The sequence below is a fragment of the Strongylocentrotus purpuratus genome, unplaced genomic scaffold (genome assembly GCF_000002235.5).
Source record: "Strongylocentrotus purpuratus isolate Spur 01 unplaced genomic scaffold, Spur_5.0 spur5_scaffold_19, whole genome shotgun sequence".
Classification (NCBI taxonomy): Eukaryota; Metazoa; Echinodermata; class Echinoidea; order Camarodonta; family Strongylocentrotidae; genus Strongylocentrotus; species Strongylocentrotus purpuratus.
The window spans coordinates 16,181,301-16,197,569 of record NW_022145604.1 but is presented as its reverse complement, the minus strand read 5'-3'; the positions used below and the strand labels follow the sequence as shown (position 1 = coordinate 16,197,569).

Sequence of the window (16,269 nt, the reverse complement as noted above, 5' to 3'; positions counted from 1 at the left end):
TGACAGGTGGGGGGTGTCGCACCCCACATCCCCCCCCCCCCCCTTTGGAGACGCCCCCGGTGCATTTTCCTCCTTTTCAATCTACATTGCATTAAAATACCTAATTCTAATTCCCAATCTAAACAATTCAACATCATAATCACATGCACTTTGAAGAGAGCCAAAACACCCCCCCCCCCCCCCCCCTCCGAGTCTCTTTGCTCTAACGCGATATCACGTTTCATTTTTATTTGGGCGACTTTAGCAAAGAATAGTAACCAGTAGGGGCGCTGGTCCGAGAATGAGGATCGTCCTCATAAACAAGGATATCCTCATAAACGAGGACAAAATGCGTCCTCAAAAATAAGGGTTGTCTGCATTTTTGAGGACGTTTTTTTTCATCGGCGCTCTGGGGTTTCATGTTACAGAACGGCCTGCTGGCGATGCCAAAAATGGATTCCCCGGGGGAAAATAACCCTAGTTCACCGTCTACTTTCATGGGTTGTCCGTCTTCCCAAGGATTTATTGCTTATAATGTGAAAGTCTCTGTACAATGTCAATGTAAAATGCATCAAGAAAATCATTGCAGAATCTGTTTTTTGTATCGCCAATGCACCGATCAAAAATATGAAACGTCTGCAAAAATGCAGACGGTCCTTATTTTTGAGGACGCATCGGTCCGTGTTTACGAAGACGATCCTCGTTTATGAAGACGATCCTTATTCTTGGACCAGCGCCCCTACTGGTAACTCACATTTTAAATCTAGCAGCTTTACGATCTCAATCTCCAGCTCTCAGTATTTTGTCGAAGAAATTCATGAAGTCCGAGCTTGTAAGGTAAGTTAAACTCATTTACAATAAGTGCCCAGTAAGTTATTCATTATTCAGAATATTTAACGGGAATAGAAGAAATGTTAAGCTTTATTTTAATGTGGAATTGGTCGAATGAGATCAGGCAAGCTGGTTATTCATTTTTCTTTGTTGAGGGCAATCATGCCAGTCGCATCGGCTGCGCCTGCAGCGCCGCGGTCGCTAAATTTGGAGTTCCGCTGGGGTAAATCAAGCGTGTATGCTGTGTGTGTGTATGTGTGTGTAGGGATTCCCAAGCCTACAGTCAGTGAATGAAAATGGAAATTGTTGTTGTTGAGGTTGAGATAAGATAGCAGTCTTCAATCTTCCAAGCTGAAGCCTTCCTTTTATTTGCAACAAGTCTTGGCCTGGGTAAAATCAAAACATGCCAGTTGTGAAATTCAAATTAGGTTCAAATTAGGCTTAGGTTGTCCGCTTAAACGAGGATCATCTTTGTAAACACCGACAGACGTGTCCGCAAAAATAAGAGTTGTCAGCATTTTTGCAGGAGTTCATATTAGTGCTGTATTCAAACGTTTAACCGTCCGGTATCCGACCGCCCATGGCGGATTCCGTTTTCAATTGGACGGTTTCGTTTTCCTGATTTTTTTTTTTTTTTTTTTTTTTTTTTTTTTTTATAATTTTTTTTTAAAATTTTTTTTTTAAAGTTTCGATTTATGCCCCTCCACCTGGCACTATGCCTGGCAATGTCTCCCAGCTCAGTAATCTGTGTGTTGACTCACCACTCCAAAACTAGAACAACACTCCAATTTGTCTGTCATCTTGGTTTGAAAGTAATCTTTGTAATAGATCTCATCATCTCAATATGTAGTTTATAATAATAATTCATCCAACTTTTACACAAGGTTCTGTCCTAGGTCCTCTACTGTTTTTAATTTACATTAATAATCTTACACATTCTTCTAAAAACAACATTGTTACTATTATTTGTGACAAGTTCACAAGCAAATGCAGAGTCGGTAAAAAAAAAAAAAAAAAAAAAAAACGATTTTTTTTTTTTTTTTTTTTTTTTAATCGTTTAACCGAAAACCGTCCGGTTTTGACTGGCGGTTAAACGGAATTGGAGATATCCGTGATGTTACAGCACTAGTTCATATATCAAAAAAACGTATTCGGCAATGATTTTCTTCATGCATTTTACATCGACTTTGTTCAGAGACTTTCAGTTCACGTTATGAGCGATAAATCCTCGGAAGACAGACGACCCATAAAAGTAGCAGTGAACTGGGGGTATTTTCTTACGCGGAATCCATTTTTCGCATTGCCAGCGCGTGTTTCGGGAACCCGAAACCTGGAGAGCGCAGATCATAAAAATGATCCTTATTTTTTAGGACGCAAGTTGTCCACGTTTACGAGGATATCCTTGTATAAATACACTCTGATTATTACTTGTGAACATACATTTCAGATCAGCTCGAGGTCCGTAACTGAACATGGAGGAGAGCAGAGTGAAGGCTGTCCAAGCTCTGCTCATCAAGGCATGGAGAGAGAGATGGGCAGACTTCCAGTGGAGCACCAAGATCAAGCAGTATATCGTATCGGGATCAGCAGATGAGGCCAATCAAATAGCAGGTACAGGGTGCTACAAAAGATATCAGTCTATTTATTGCTACCTACATCCAACATTATTTTTGTTCAGTCCTTCACCATTGCAACCACTTCACTCAAACGTTAGTTTTTATTTAGGGGAACCTACATGTACATGTATAATCTACAAGCTAAGCTTTTTAATATGTTCCTCAGTCCTCACATTTCACCTTGTTACAAACCTACCATTAAAAAAAAAACTTTGACATCTTTACACAGACTTGATTATATAATGTCATACTTTGAGTATATTTTATATTCAAACCTGCTTTAGTGACCACCTGTCTACAAAGACCACCTGTTTACAAAAGCCACATTTCTTGTTTCCCTTGAAAATGGTTTCTCTTTGAAACATGTACTAAAGAAACCTGTCTACAAAGACCACCTGTCTACAAAGACCACTTTTTGTGTTTCCCTTGGGCGGTCGCTATAGAAAGGGTTGACTGTAATTTTGTCAATTATGTGAATTTTGTTTTTGTGAAGTGTGAAACAAATAAACTGGAAGCTTGAACATTCTTGGGTAGAGCTGTTTTCTTGTGCAAGTTCAAGGTGAAACCTGTATAGAAAGACCAACCGAGGGAGACAAGAAAAGTGGTCTGTATAGGCAGGTGGTCTTTAAGTGCAGGTTCCTTTGATGCAATTGTCAACTGTCAATGCGAATATCTAGGTATTCAAGGGAGACAAGGAATGTGTTCTTTATAAACAGGTGGTTGCTATTAAAAGCAAGTTTCACTGTATCTAATAAACCATCTTAACAATTTAATTCAGCACAGAAAAATATGTGTTATTGCCTGTTTACTGCACTCGCACAGCTACTACAGTAGTTGTTTCTCGACTGCATTTCTTACCACAGGATAGGTTATTTTGGTGTTTGTTTTCTTTTCTTTTCAATTTATGAGGGGGGGGGGCTAAAATGGCTAAATGAATATCTTAAAGTTGCCCGCAAACAGGTATATGTAGACCTAGAGTGTACACTGGCATCAATACTCTTTCGCTAAAGATTACATACTGACTGATATCTGTCATTGGATATTTTATGCTATCACATATTCTGTCACAAATATTTCTTTTTCTTTTACTGTTTGTAAACAGAGATGCTTTTGACCCAGACATTTGTTGGCCCTTCTCCAAGCAGCCTCATCCTGTCATATCTCAAACATGCCATCATGTCAGACGTAAGCAAATTATTTTTCTTCTCTCGTCCCCCTCTCCTTTCCCTCCATCCCCGCTTCCCCCTCTCTCTCTCTTCCTTCCCTTTTCTCTCTCTCCTCCTCTTCTCTCTCTGTCTCCTCTCTTCTCTCTGTCTCGCTCTCTACCTCCTTTCCCCTCTCTCCCTCCCCTCTTCCTTCCCTCCCCTTCTCAGTCCCTCCCTCCCTGCTATCCTCTTATCTCTCTCTACTCCACTTCTCTCTCTCAAATCCTCTCCCTCCCCCTCCCCAGTCACTCCCTCACCAGTCCCTTATTCCCCTCCTATTTCCTTTCTCTCTCTCTGTCTCTCTATCTCTCTTTCTCTCACTACCCTCCCCTCCCTATCCCCTCCTTTCATTCTCTCCCTCTTTGTATTGGACCTTGGTGCCAGTTTTATCAGAGTACTAGGGAAGTCATAATCATAATTGTGAATCATTCTAATTTTGTTTTACTTAAAAATAACAATACAAGTGTAAGTTGTTAAATCACTATCTGTACAACCTCAAACAAGATATGTTTTGAAAAAGAAATATATTTACTGAACCTCTGCTGCATTTCATTTGTAGTTAGTGGGGAGAATATATGCAAGAGGAGAGATACACCGTAAGTAATATATGTTGCTACCACATGTTGATATGATGATCAAGTCTATCAGAATCGCTGTCTGAGGAATTTTCTCTGCTGATAAATGACTGAATCTGATCAACACACACTTCATGTATTTTCATTGTTATCGTTGTCAATCTTTTTTTAATAACCTTTTTAATTTGTTGATAGTTGACAATAATATCGCATAAAGAAACAAAGATCTTTGGAAAGTGAAGAAAATAAATGATGACCTAAAATCGTGCACATAAAAGACAAAACGCAAACGCAAAACGCAAAACGCAAAAGCAGTACCCCGCTTATAAAGAGCTGCAAATTTGCGATTGAGTCAATCAAAATTATTAAATTAATTGTGAGTCCTGCTATCAATCACGCTTTTGCATTCCCATATCTCCTTTGTACATAGTTGCGATTGATATCGATCACAAAACAAGTTTAGATTCATTTCAACTTTTTATAAGACAGGGTCCAGAGACTCCAGATGTAAACTTCATGTAATGCTTCATAATACAAGTGAATATTACACTGTTTGATTAAAGATGCTTTGAACCACAATGGCACTGTAGCTAGCTCCAGGTTTGTTATCTTCATGTATATTACATCACATGATGTATTGATTGATTAATTGATTGCTTCTTGCTTTGACAGGTGGTGTCTCTGCCTGGAGTCCTGAGTGCCATGACAAAGTACAGTGATACTGCTGTCACAAGACCTTACTGCATGAGAAGTCTTCTAGAGATCTTCATCTTCTGCATGAACAAGCTAGGGTGAGCATCCAAACTAGATTGATGATGGAGGATTATCCGTTTGCAGAGATAAGGCCAAATTATATACATTTTCCAGCAGTTGGAAAAGATCAGAAAAATTTCACCTCAGATCTTGGAATTTAACATTTTGTGTGCATTATTCAACCATATGTCGTGCATTTAGTAGGAAGCCTTTTTATGCCTCCGCCACCAAAGGTGGTGCCGGAGGCATCATGTTTTCGGGTTGTCCGTCCGTACGTCCGTACGTCCGTCCCGTTTGACCGTTATCACAATATCTCAAGAACCATTTAAGATTTAAACTTAAGACTCGGGAATAGTATTTATCACCATAGGAAGACGATCTGATTAGATTTTGGAGTACGTAGGTCAAAGGTCACAGGTCACAGAGGTCAACTTATGAAATTCCATACATTGAGATTGTTATCATGATATCTCAAGAACCACTGGAGATTTAAACTTCAAACTTAGTGATAGTGTGTATCACTATAGGAAAACAATCTGATTAGATTTTGGAGCACGTAGGTCAAAGGTCAAGGGTCACAGAGGTCAACTTATGAAATTCCATACATTGAGATTGTTATCATGATATCTCAAGAACCACTGGAGATTTAAACTTCAAACTTAATGATAGTGTGTATCACCATAGGAAGACAATCTGATTAGATTTTGGAGCACGTAGGTCAAAGGTCAAGGGTCACAGAGGTCAACTTATGAAATTCCATACATTGAGATCGTTATCGCGATATCTCAAGAACCACTGGAGAATTTTCACTTACTTGAATTTGAAAAATTTCTTCCGTTTCGGTTTGTAAAATTGCTCTATGACGGAGGCATCATTTTCGACTGCGCGCAGTCGAATTCCATCTAGTTTACTTTAAAATAAGAATACAAGTGTAAGTTATTGAATCACTATCTGTGACTTTCAAAAAAGATATGTTTTTGAAAGAGAAAATGTATTTTATTTCTGTAGAGGAGAGATGCACTGTAATTTGCATATTTTGCTACCATGTGTTGAAATGATGATCCAGTATATCAGAATCGCTGTCTGAGGAATCTTCCATGCTGATAAATGACTGATCCTGATCAACACAAACTGTTTTCATCACATTTCAGTAGAGTTTGTTTGTATTGCGCCTTATAAATTGATCTAATTATTATTCATTACCGGTATAAGAACATGAATAAAATTAACTGAGTGGTAATGATGTTGTAATGGAGAGTATGTTACAGATCCAAAAGGACATTGATGACATTCTGTCTTGGCTGTCTACACACAGGGTTCGAAGTACGGTAGAGGAGGGTCTCCAGCTGAGCGTGGAGCTCCTGGAGGTGGTCCACTGGCTCCTGGCCTCCATCACCCAATCCCTGGAGCACCTCCAGGTGGAGTCGCGCGACATCATCACCATCTCACGCAACGTGGACTACATGAGCGACCTCCTGCGTAAGATGTGTAGCAGGGACAACCTCAAGCTCCTGCTCTACATAGGCAGGCTGGAGGATGAAGGGGAATGCCTGGCCAAACTGGAGGCAGCAACGGCAGCAATAGCAGGTTATTTTCACGAGTTCATAAGTTTACGAGTTCAAAAGTTCATAAGGTCTAGGTTCATGAGTTAAGAAGTTTGTAGGTTCATAAATTCATGAGTTTGTGGGTTCATAAATTCAGAGTTCATAAGCTTGTGGGTTCATAAATTCATGAGTTCATATAAGTTTGTGGGTTCATAAAGTCATAAGTTATGAGTATGTGAGTTCATAAGTTCTTGAGTTCATAACTCCATAAGTTCATGAGTTTACGAGTTCATAAGTTCTTGAGTTCATGACTTCATAAGTTCATGAGTTTACGAGTTCATAAGTTCTTGAGTTCATGACTTCATAAGTTCATGAGTTTACAAGTTCTTAATTCTTGAGTTCATGAGTTTATAAGTTTGTAATTTCATATGTTCATAAAGCGTGTATTGTAAAATCAGTGTAAGAACATCTTCCGAAAGGTTGACGACTTCTCCTGCGTAAGATGTGCAGCCGGGACAACCTCAAGCTCCTGCTCTACATAGGCATGAATTCATGAGTTCATGATTTCATAAGTTCATAGGTTCATAAATTCATAAGTTTGTGGGTTCATAAATTCATGAGTTCATAAGTTTGTGGGTTCATAAATTCATTGGCTCATAAGTTCGTAGGTTCATTGACTCTTTGAATGAATGGGGAATTTCATGAGTGAATATGTCATAAGTCGATGAGATGCTGAGCTTGCCACTATTTCTGTTGATATTAAGGCTGTGCACAACAGTGTAATGAAGTACCCGAGTACACTTCCATCCTCACAAGCGAATACTCGAATATTCGGACGCCATGTTTTTTTATAATTTTTTTGAATTTTTTTGAATTTTTTTGAATTTTTTTGATTTTTTTTGATTTTTTTGAATTTTTTTCTTTTTTTGCCACTACCATACCACTTGGCAGTTTCCCAGATCCCTCGCCGAAACTGCATGCAACTTTACTTTGAGTTGCAGTTGAAGGCGCCGATTTAATAAGAATAATAACGGTAAACAATGCTGTTTTAAAAACCAAAGATGGCAGAATAATTCATTTTCCTCGCAAGTCGAAACAGAAATCTGGACATTTGGTCCCAGTTTCTGAAAGGTAAGTTTGACAGCGCTTGAGTTGGGAAACATTTTTACCGACGGTACCATGCCAGCGGCTGCCGCTCTCCCTGGCACGGGTAAGCGTGGGCCTGGACATTTTTTTTTTTTTTTAATTTTTTTTTTTTTGCGGCCGAATATTCGGGTACGAGAAATCGTACCCGAGTAGTTGTTAACCGTGCGGGTACCATTCGACTACCCGTCGCAGCCTTAGTTGATATGATGATCCTATTTAGAATCGCTGTTCGGAAAGTAATTTCTGAGGACAAACCTATAGTTCTGATCAACACACTTTATCCAGCATGTCTAAACAAAATGTTTTAATGCAAATGAATAGCCAGATTACTCTCATTGCTGAGGGGAATCAACAGGAAATTATGTGTAGAGCATATGATATTGATTATTATATTCCACATACAAATAATCTTGTGCTACGATTGGTCAAAAGTAAGTCACGTAATGAAAGATAGTTCGCCCATCATTGATGGAAGAAGAAAAGTTTGTTGAACCGTGTAGAAAGTATTACTATCTACACAGTGCAACACACTTTTACTGAAGATTGTATACGTACGTATGTAAGTACTGCATGCTGTGTACATATCGTACACCGCTTGCTAGCTGTTAATTGATGACTTGTTGCCCTAAAATGACGGAAGAAGTGAAATGTTTTTTGATGTGGAATATGAAGCAAATAATCACCTCTTGGTTTCAGGTGATGGCAAACTATCACTTCCACGGCAATCTGACTGTATACTAGTGCTGTAAGTCAGACGCTATGTTCGTGTTCGGTTCGGTTCGGCAGAGTTCGGCAATTTTTCACCGAACTTGGTTCGGTTCGGGGTTCGGTAGTATAATAGCAAGCAGCGTTATTGTCACGGCGGTTGGCCTTCCGGGCCCGACCAGCACGGAGGACCTCTGCACACTGCTTCCGACCAGTACGAATTTCACATTAAAAACTGCTCTAAACGTAATTATTTGTGAAGAAAAATACTACTTACATTCGTATTTCCGTCTTGAATTGTGTTTTATTTTCAATTTTAAAAGAATCATGTTTTCAATTTGTCAATAAATGATATTTTTTAAAGATTTTCCGAGACGGTTGTCGTCTAATGTTAGAGTCATGAAAGCTGCCATCTGAATAGAAATTTAGGCTCGTCAATAACTGTTTTTTATAAGTTTTTATTTTTAACATCCGAACCAGACCTTTGCGTTCGGTTCGGTTCGGTTTGGTTCGGTTCGGAAGTGCCATGTTCGGCGAACTTCCGTTCGGTTCGGCGGTTCGGCTACAGCACTACTGTATACGCTATCTTTCCTCAGCTTCGCTTCGGAAAGATAGTTTGGAAAGATAGCTACATCCAGATTGCCTCGAAAGTGATAGTTGTCCCATCACCTTCACCGACGGTAATTATTTGCTTACGAATGGGAAATAATAGATTTGATCTTTAATTTCAGGTCCTGCAGGAGTGGTAGGTGGAGGGCCTCAAGGAGTTGGACCTGGAGCTGGACCTGGAGTTGGACCAGGAGTTGGAACTGGAGTTGGACCTGGAGTTGGACCTGGAATGGGACCTGTACTGGGATCTGGACCTGGACCGGCACCTTTGCCTGGAGCAGGGCCAGGAGACCCCACAGGTGGGACATCGTCCTCTACTCCCGGTACACCCGCTGCAGGAGCTGAGCCAGAGAAGGAACCCATAAAGCCCATCAGTAAGTGAGCAGTACATGCATCCAATTTATATATAGTGTGTATAGCGTAGAGTTGTGGTGATACAGTGGTTCATTCGCTTCATTTTTAGGGGTTGAATCCTGGCACAGCACTGAAATATTTTAACAAGACTGTCATTAATCCACGTTTACCACTCTCCACCCAGTGTAAATGAGTACTGCTCGGCTATATCGGGGTAATAATGCTCGAGTACCAGGACCGTAAGTAATGTATTTTGCTACCACGTGTTGATATGATGACCAAGTCTATCAGAATCGCTGTCAGAGGAATCTTCCTTTGCTGATAACTGACTGATCCTGATCAACACACACCTCATGTCTTATCTTTTCAATCCTTTTAATTACCTATCTTTTTAATTTGTTGATAATTGAAAATGATATCGCATAAAGAAACAAAAATGTTTGGAAAATGAAGAAAAGGATAAACCTAAAACCATGCATATAAAAACACAACACAATCAGATGTCAACTTCCTATATGCTTCATGCAAGTGTTTATATTTCACTGTTTGATTAAAGATTCTTTGAACCGCAATGGCAATGAAGCTAGCTCCAGGTTAGTTACTGGAAAAGACTGTAACCATCTCAAATCTGTATCTCTGCCTCACATTGTTGATTGATTGATTGCTTCTTGCTTGAGTACCAGGACCTTGTTTCATAAAACTTGTCATCAATGACAAGTACCACAGATCTATGACAAATCCAATCATAACCAATCAAATGTAAGAATTTCAGTAGCTTATAACAATTTTTAATTCTTGGTGTTGATGACAAGTATGATTGAAGTCGTGTGGCAAGGAATGACTATCGGTAGATGAGATAACTCATGTATTGCCAATTATTAATGATTCCTGTATCTTTATTTTCTTCAGCTCTCTGGACACGCATTGAGACAGCTATGACTGATCTGACAACGCTCATAAACAGTGTTTCAGGACCACAGCCTGTTGGCATGCAGCAGAGACAACAGAGTAGGTCATTTTCAATAATATAATAATAAAAATAATACAGTCAAACCTGTCTATAGCAACCACCCAAGGGAAACACAAAATGTGGTCTTTGTAGACAGGCTCCTTAAGTACATGATTCAATGAGAAACCATTTTCAAGGGAAACAACAAATGTGGCCTTTGTAGACAGGTGGTCACTAAAGCAGGTTTGACTTTATGTTCATTTATATAGTACTCTCACACTATTGTTTTCACACTGCTTTACATGGTATGAAGGTGGGAAAAAGAGTTCAATAAATACTTCTTCAAGTACTTCTGAAAGGCTTCTAGTGAGGGTGAGGTACAGATGTTCCGGGGCAGTTGATTACTGAAACTCAATCCAAATTGTCCAGTAGTTAGACAAGTCAAAGTACAGTAAATTTAGAAATACTTTCATTCCTTAAAGCCCCACCGCACTACTTATAGCTATTTGCGCCCTCTATATAGCAAACAATGCCTAATCTGTGACCGTTGGTCCCCCATGGTCCCCTTTTTCTTATGTTAGTTGAGAGCTGATTTGATGAGATAACCACCTGCCAGTGACTATGCAGGGAGGTCTAATCCGTCCTGGCCAAACTAGTGCAGATACGCTTTAAAAGCTCAAAGTCCTTCAAAATTGATCAAAATTTAAAGAGCTTTTGAGAGACCTGGCAGCAGCATAAGAGCATCTAGATGGTTTTCACTGTATATTGTTCAAAAGTGAATTTGAAGTCTATGCTCCGTTTTCTACTAAGATTGAAAGCTGGGTTTAAGATGGGTCTAAAATAAAGTTTGAACAAAAGAGTTTTCTGTATTGTTATTGTTGCACTATGCTGTTGATGTGATGATCCTATTCAGAATCGCTGTCTGAAAGTAATTTCTGAGGACAACATTTTAGTTCTGATCAACAGCATAGGTGCCAAGTTACATTGTATCAGGGTTCTTAGGCCTCCGCTACAAAGTTGTCGGAGGCATTATGTTTTCTGGTTGTCTGTACGTCTGCAAGTCCCGTTCTTGTTTGTTTGTTTAACCCATAGGAGTTCAGAGTTTTCTTATTTTCCAAATTAATCAGTTTTTCTACCTCAAATTGGCAACAATTTATCTTATTTTCCACGCCTTCATAATTTGAAAACACAAAAAGAAATTGTATTAAATGAACCAATGTGACACAAAATTGCAAAATTTAACTTAAAAACTGGCTATTTGTACACAAAATAGTGATTTGATATTTTGCACCACGTTGCCAATTTTGAGACCTTAATGATTGGTTACGATTCTTTTTCGAGAATGCCACAACAAACTGCATTGGAATTAGACTCAAACAGTTTCCAAATAGGAAATCAAAAACTGTGATATCCTTAATGATAATACATACATGCGGAAGAAGATTATGCAAAGCCCCACACTCTGTGCTGCTGTAGCATTTTGTAATCAACACTCTATCTGATATTAAGTTGTTAATAAGCAGCGTGAACCTTCTGTTTATTCAATAGGTAATCTAGAGCATCTATTATCAAGAACACCTCAACATTCCACTAAGAAAGACGTGAAGGCTGACTCTTTGAAGGTGAAACTAGAAAACAACCTTGCCGACATTGCCAGGTAGGTACTGCCGTATTAGGAGATAGTTTGCCCTTCAAATTTTCTACCGATTCTTTCTCTTCCTGCATTCCTAAAAGGCACCCGGCCACCTGTACAGTGATATGTGATTCACAGTTTATGGTTAATTTTAGTTTAATAGACCAGTTACATTGAGGGGGTTTAATAACAGACCAAACTAAACTGATGCACTTTGAATTTACCCAAATAATCCTGTGCTGGTCCCTAAGAAGCCCTGAAGATAAGTGGTGTAGCATCTTTAACAACACATTCTGAAACCAACTCTAAACTACTAAAACTACTGAGAGCACTGGTGTTAGAATTGGTTTTGGCAGTATTACCAGGACGAATCCTGTTTCACTATTGTGTTGATGTGATGATCCTATTCACAATCGCTGTCTGAAAGATAAGTTCTGAGGACAAACTTCTAGTTCTGATCAACAGAATATGCGCCAAGTTATAAGATTCTGTCAAAATTGGTTAGGAAAGAAAAATTGTAAATCATTGGCAATCTGCATGGGGACACAGACAAACTTAAGTGTAGTGTACTTTAGTGTTAACATGCCTGATTCTTTTTTATTTCATATAGAATGCCAATGCAGACACTTCCTACACGGGCCATTAGCTCGTGTGAGAACACTCTTTAGTATGAAAGCCTTGTGCTGTAGTGTGAATTTAACTGTAGTACTGTATTAAACCCATCCTCTTCTCACAAGGAATACCCATGCAGACCATTCACATAACACCCTTGGTCTGAAGGCATTGTACTGTTGTGTGAACATGACCGATTCCCTTTTATTCATACAGAATACCTATGCAGACCCTTCACACACGACCAATCAGCCGATGTGAGAACACGCTTGGGCTGAAGGCATTATGCTGTTGTGTGAATGTGATGACATTCATGGAAGTTGTATTGTACTGTTGTGTGAACATGACCAATTCTCTTAATATACAGAATACCTATGCAGACCCTTCACACACGACCAATCAGCCGATGTGAGAACACGCTTGGTCTGAAGGCATTGTGCTGTAGTGTGAATGTGATGACATTCATGGATGTTGTATTGTACTGTTGTGTGAACATGACCGATTCTCTTAATATACAGAATACCCTTGCAGACCCTTCACACAAGACCAATCAGCTGATGTGAGAACACGCTTGGTCTGATGGCATTATGCTGTAGTGTGAATGTGATGACATTCATGGAAGTTGTATTGTACTGTTGTGTGAACATGACCGATTCCCTTTTGTACATACAGAATACCTTTGCAGACCCTTCACACTCGACCCATCAGCCGATGTGAGAACACGCTTGGTCTGATGGCATTATGCTGTAGTGTGAATGTGATGACATTCATGAAAGTTGTATTGTACTGTTGTGTGAACATGACCGATTCCCTTTTGTACATACAGAATACCCATGCAGACCCTTCACACAAGACCAATCAGCCGATGTGAGAACACGCTTGGTCTGAAGGCATTGTGCTGTAGTGTGAATGTGATGACATTCATGGAGGCAGCTCTCAATCTGACCAGTGATATCCAACTCTTTGTAGACCAGCTCCTCCTCATGGAGAGACTACAGGTGAGTCTAGGACCTCTTTTTTTATGATATCCCTGCAAAACTGATCAATTTTACTTTGTCTGGTTCTAATGCACATTGAATTTCCACAAGTAATCCAGGAGTTTTATGATTAGGCCTAAAATAAAAACTTGTTGTATTGCCCTTTGCGACTGACCCAAAAATCTGAAAATCTATGGTCGGCATTTAAAAAAAGTTTTTATTTTTTATTTAACCGTTTTTTTAATTTTAATTATTTTTTATTAGTGAATACAAAAATATGTATTTTGTTTGTTTAAATGGGATATAAATGCATAATATCAAATTATTCCCAAATTCTCACTTGTCTTCTGCCCTATAGTTTCAAAATCCTAAAAAAGATATGAATAAAATGATGACTCTGAAACACATGTATTAAAGCATTAAAAACTGAAAAATATCAGCCAAAAGAGGGCAGGGGAAAACAAAACAAAACAACAACATTCAAATTGAAAAATATCGGCCAAAAAAAAGGGCGCAAAAAAAAGTATTAAAAAAAAAAAAAAATTCTGACCGACAGACCCATGTTTTGGCACCTAAAGGGCAACACAACAAGATTTTTATTTTAGGCCTTACCCCAAACTATTCTGTTGATGTGATGATCCTATTCAGAATCGCTGTCTGAAAGTTAATTTCTGAGGACAACATTTTAGTTCTGATCAACAGAATAGGTGCCAAGTTATCATGTTTTTTTTTTCTTGGTTTGAAAAGAAAGTTGTCAGCAAGTAATTTGTTTGAAAATGTGCAGAATACATGCCTTTTTATTGTGTGTCTGTAAAGTTTCACTGTTATGAGTTTTTTTTTCATCACAGTGCAGTATAGTAAATATAGCAGATGCATTGTATAAATTGATCTAATAATTATTGTTATTATTATTCCGAGAAGGTAAACTGTAACATCTTAGTGCTCTTTTCAACAGGCTCTGAAAGTAACCCCCAAATAGCAGTGTGAAAGGAGTCCTTGACTCCAAATATTACCCCAAATGACCTTCCAGTGCTCTCATAACACTGTTAATAGTAGTGTGAAAGGGGTCCTTTGCTCCACATATTACCCTCTACGTCTACGTCTATGCTGGTACTCGTCAAAAGGCTTTTCTCCAAACGAACTTGCTGACAACTTTGCAACACATCTTTCAGCAAATCATGTATAACAGTAATACATGGATTGTACTGTAAATGATCAAGAGAGAATTTGTGGATCGTGACAGAATCTCATCTTTCTTCCCCTCTCTCTCTCCATCTCTCTCTCCCTTCCTCCCTCTCTCTCTCTCCATCTCTCTCTCTCTCTCTCTCTCTCCCTCTCCCTCTCTCTCAGAACCTCCCCCGCTCTGCCATCTACCGTGAGCTGCTCCATGCAAGCTTCCTAGGGCTGGTGGAAGACAGCGATCCAACAGAGGAGATCAAATGGGTAGCATTCACTTTCCTCAAGGTAAGATTTACATTTCGCAACTCACTAAACTAAAAAGAATCTCAAATTGGCAACACGATCATTCTTTTGTGATGTCATTGTTATGTTATGATGGTGAACTCTTCCTTTTGTTTGTACACTAAAATATCAATTTCAATCTTTCTCCTAAGAAACTTTTATTTCAGGGTTTGGAGGTGTATTTTGGATATCATATTGCTCTATGTCCTCCAATGAAAAATTGAAATCATCCCCAACTCCTTCAGATCATCCAACCTCCTAAGCAGAGGGTAGCTGATGACAATAGGTCTTGTGTTGCCTTGGTTGAAGGTCTCCACTATCTTCTATGATTCCATGCTCTCCTGGACCCAGTTGATACTAAACAACTATGTGTTGCCATCAAGAAAGTCCATTATCAGAATTTTAGAGAGTTCTAATTTCCTCTTACCATCCCCAATTTCGTCAGATCATCCAGCGTCCCCAGCAGAGGGTGGCTTATGACACTGGGTCTTGTGAAGCCTCTGTTAAAGGTCTCCTAAGATTCTATGTTCTCCTAGACCCAGTGGATACCAAAAAACGATGTGTTGCCATCAAGCATTTCCATTATCAGAATTTCAAGTGAGTTTGATTTGTATTATTAATCCCCAGCTTCCTCAAATCATCCAGCGTCTTCAGCAGAGCATGGCTGATGACTCTGGGTCCTGTGAAGCCTTGGTTGAAGGTCTCCACTACCTCCTAAGATTCTATGTTCTCCTGGACCTTCTGGATACCAAGCAACGATGCGATGCCATCAAACAACTCCTTGGCCAGCTCTCAGCCTGTGGAGTACTCAATGAGACGCAAGTCAAAGAGATCACTACTGCAAGGTGAGCTGGCGTTGGTCTTCCTAAAAAAGTGACCAGGGCCATGTTTCATGAAACTTGTTGTCAATAACAAATGCTAAATTTCAATGGCAAATTTGCTCTCGGCCAATCAAGTGCCATGATTTCAGTAGCTTATAACAGTTATCGTAACTTGTTATTGATGACAAGTTTTATGAAAGGGGGCCCAGGACTTTATGATTAAAGTGGTGTGGCAAGGAATGACTAAATCAGATAATTCTTGACTGATCTACCCACACGGTGATGAGTGGAAAGTTCAATGATAGTATTTGTGTATGGTTGGATTTTGTAAAGATTGTATGAATCAGATGTGCTTATTTGTGTCTAGAGACCAACCTTTAATGTCACCATCCTAAAGGCCTGACTTGTTTTCAAATCCGGGTCCGTCAAAGTCGATTTGTTGAGTTTTGGTATGAGTGAGTATGTAATTAGTCCATGAGATTCCAATCTTAAGACAATT

The 16,269-nt window shown here is 39.2% G+C and overlaps 1 protein-coding gene across 1 annotated transcript in view; it reads left to right on the top strand.

Annotated features, from left to right (window-relative positions):
- Window positions 1–726: 726 nt before the first annotated feature.
- The window catches only part of LOC100889995 (mediator of RNA polymerase II transcription subunit 24), a 35,236-nt gene continuing 19,693 nt past the window's right edge, over window positions 727–16,269 (top strand). The window contains exons 1-11 of the mRNA XM_030989808.1: window positions 727–816; window positions 2,258–2,421; window positions 3,529–3,611; window positions 4,879–4,997; window positions 6,275–6,546; window positions 9,086–9,337; window positions 10,227–10,325; window positions 11,815–11,923; window positions 13,338–13,509; window positions 14,839–14,952; window positions 15,577–15,794. Coding sequence (XP_030845668.1) covers window positions 2,283–2,421; window positions 3,529–3,611; window positions 4,879–4,997; window positions 6,275–6,546; window positions 9,086–9,337; window positions 10,227–10,325; window positions 11,815–11,923; window positions 13,338–13,509; window positions 14,839–14,952; window positions 15,577–15,794 — 1,577 coding nt within the window. The 5' untranslated portion in view covers window positions 727–816; window positions 2,258–2,282. The remainder of the gene's footprint in view (window positions 817–2,257; window positions 2,422–3,528; window positions 3,612–4,878; window positions 4,998–6,274; window positions 6,547–9,085; window positions 9,338–10,226; window positions 10,326–11,814; window positions 11,924–13,337; window positions 13,510–14,838; window positions 14,953–15,576; window positions 15,795–16,269) is intronic.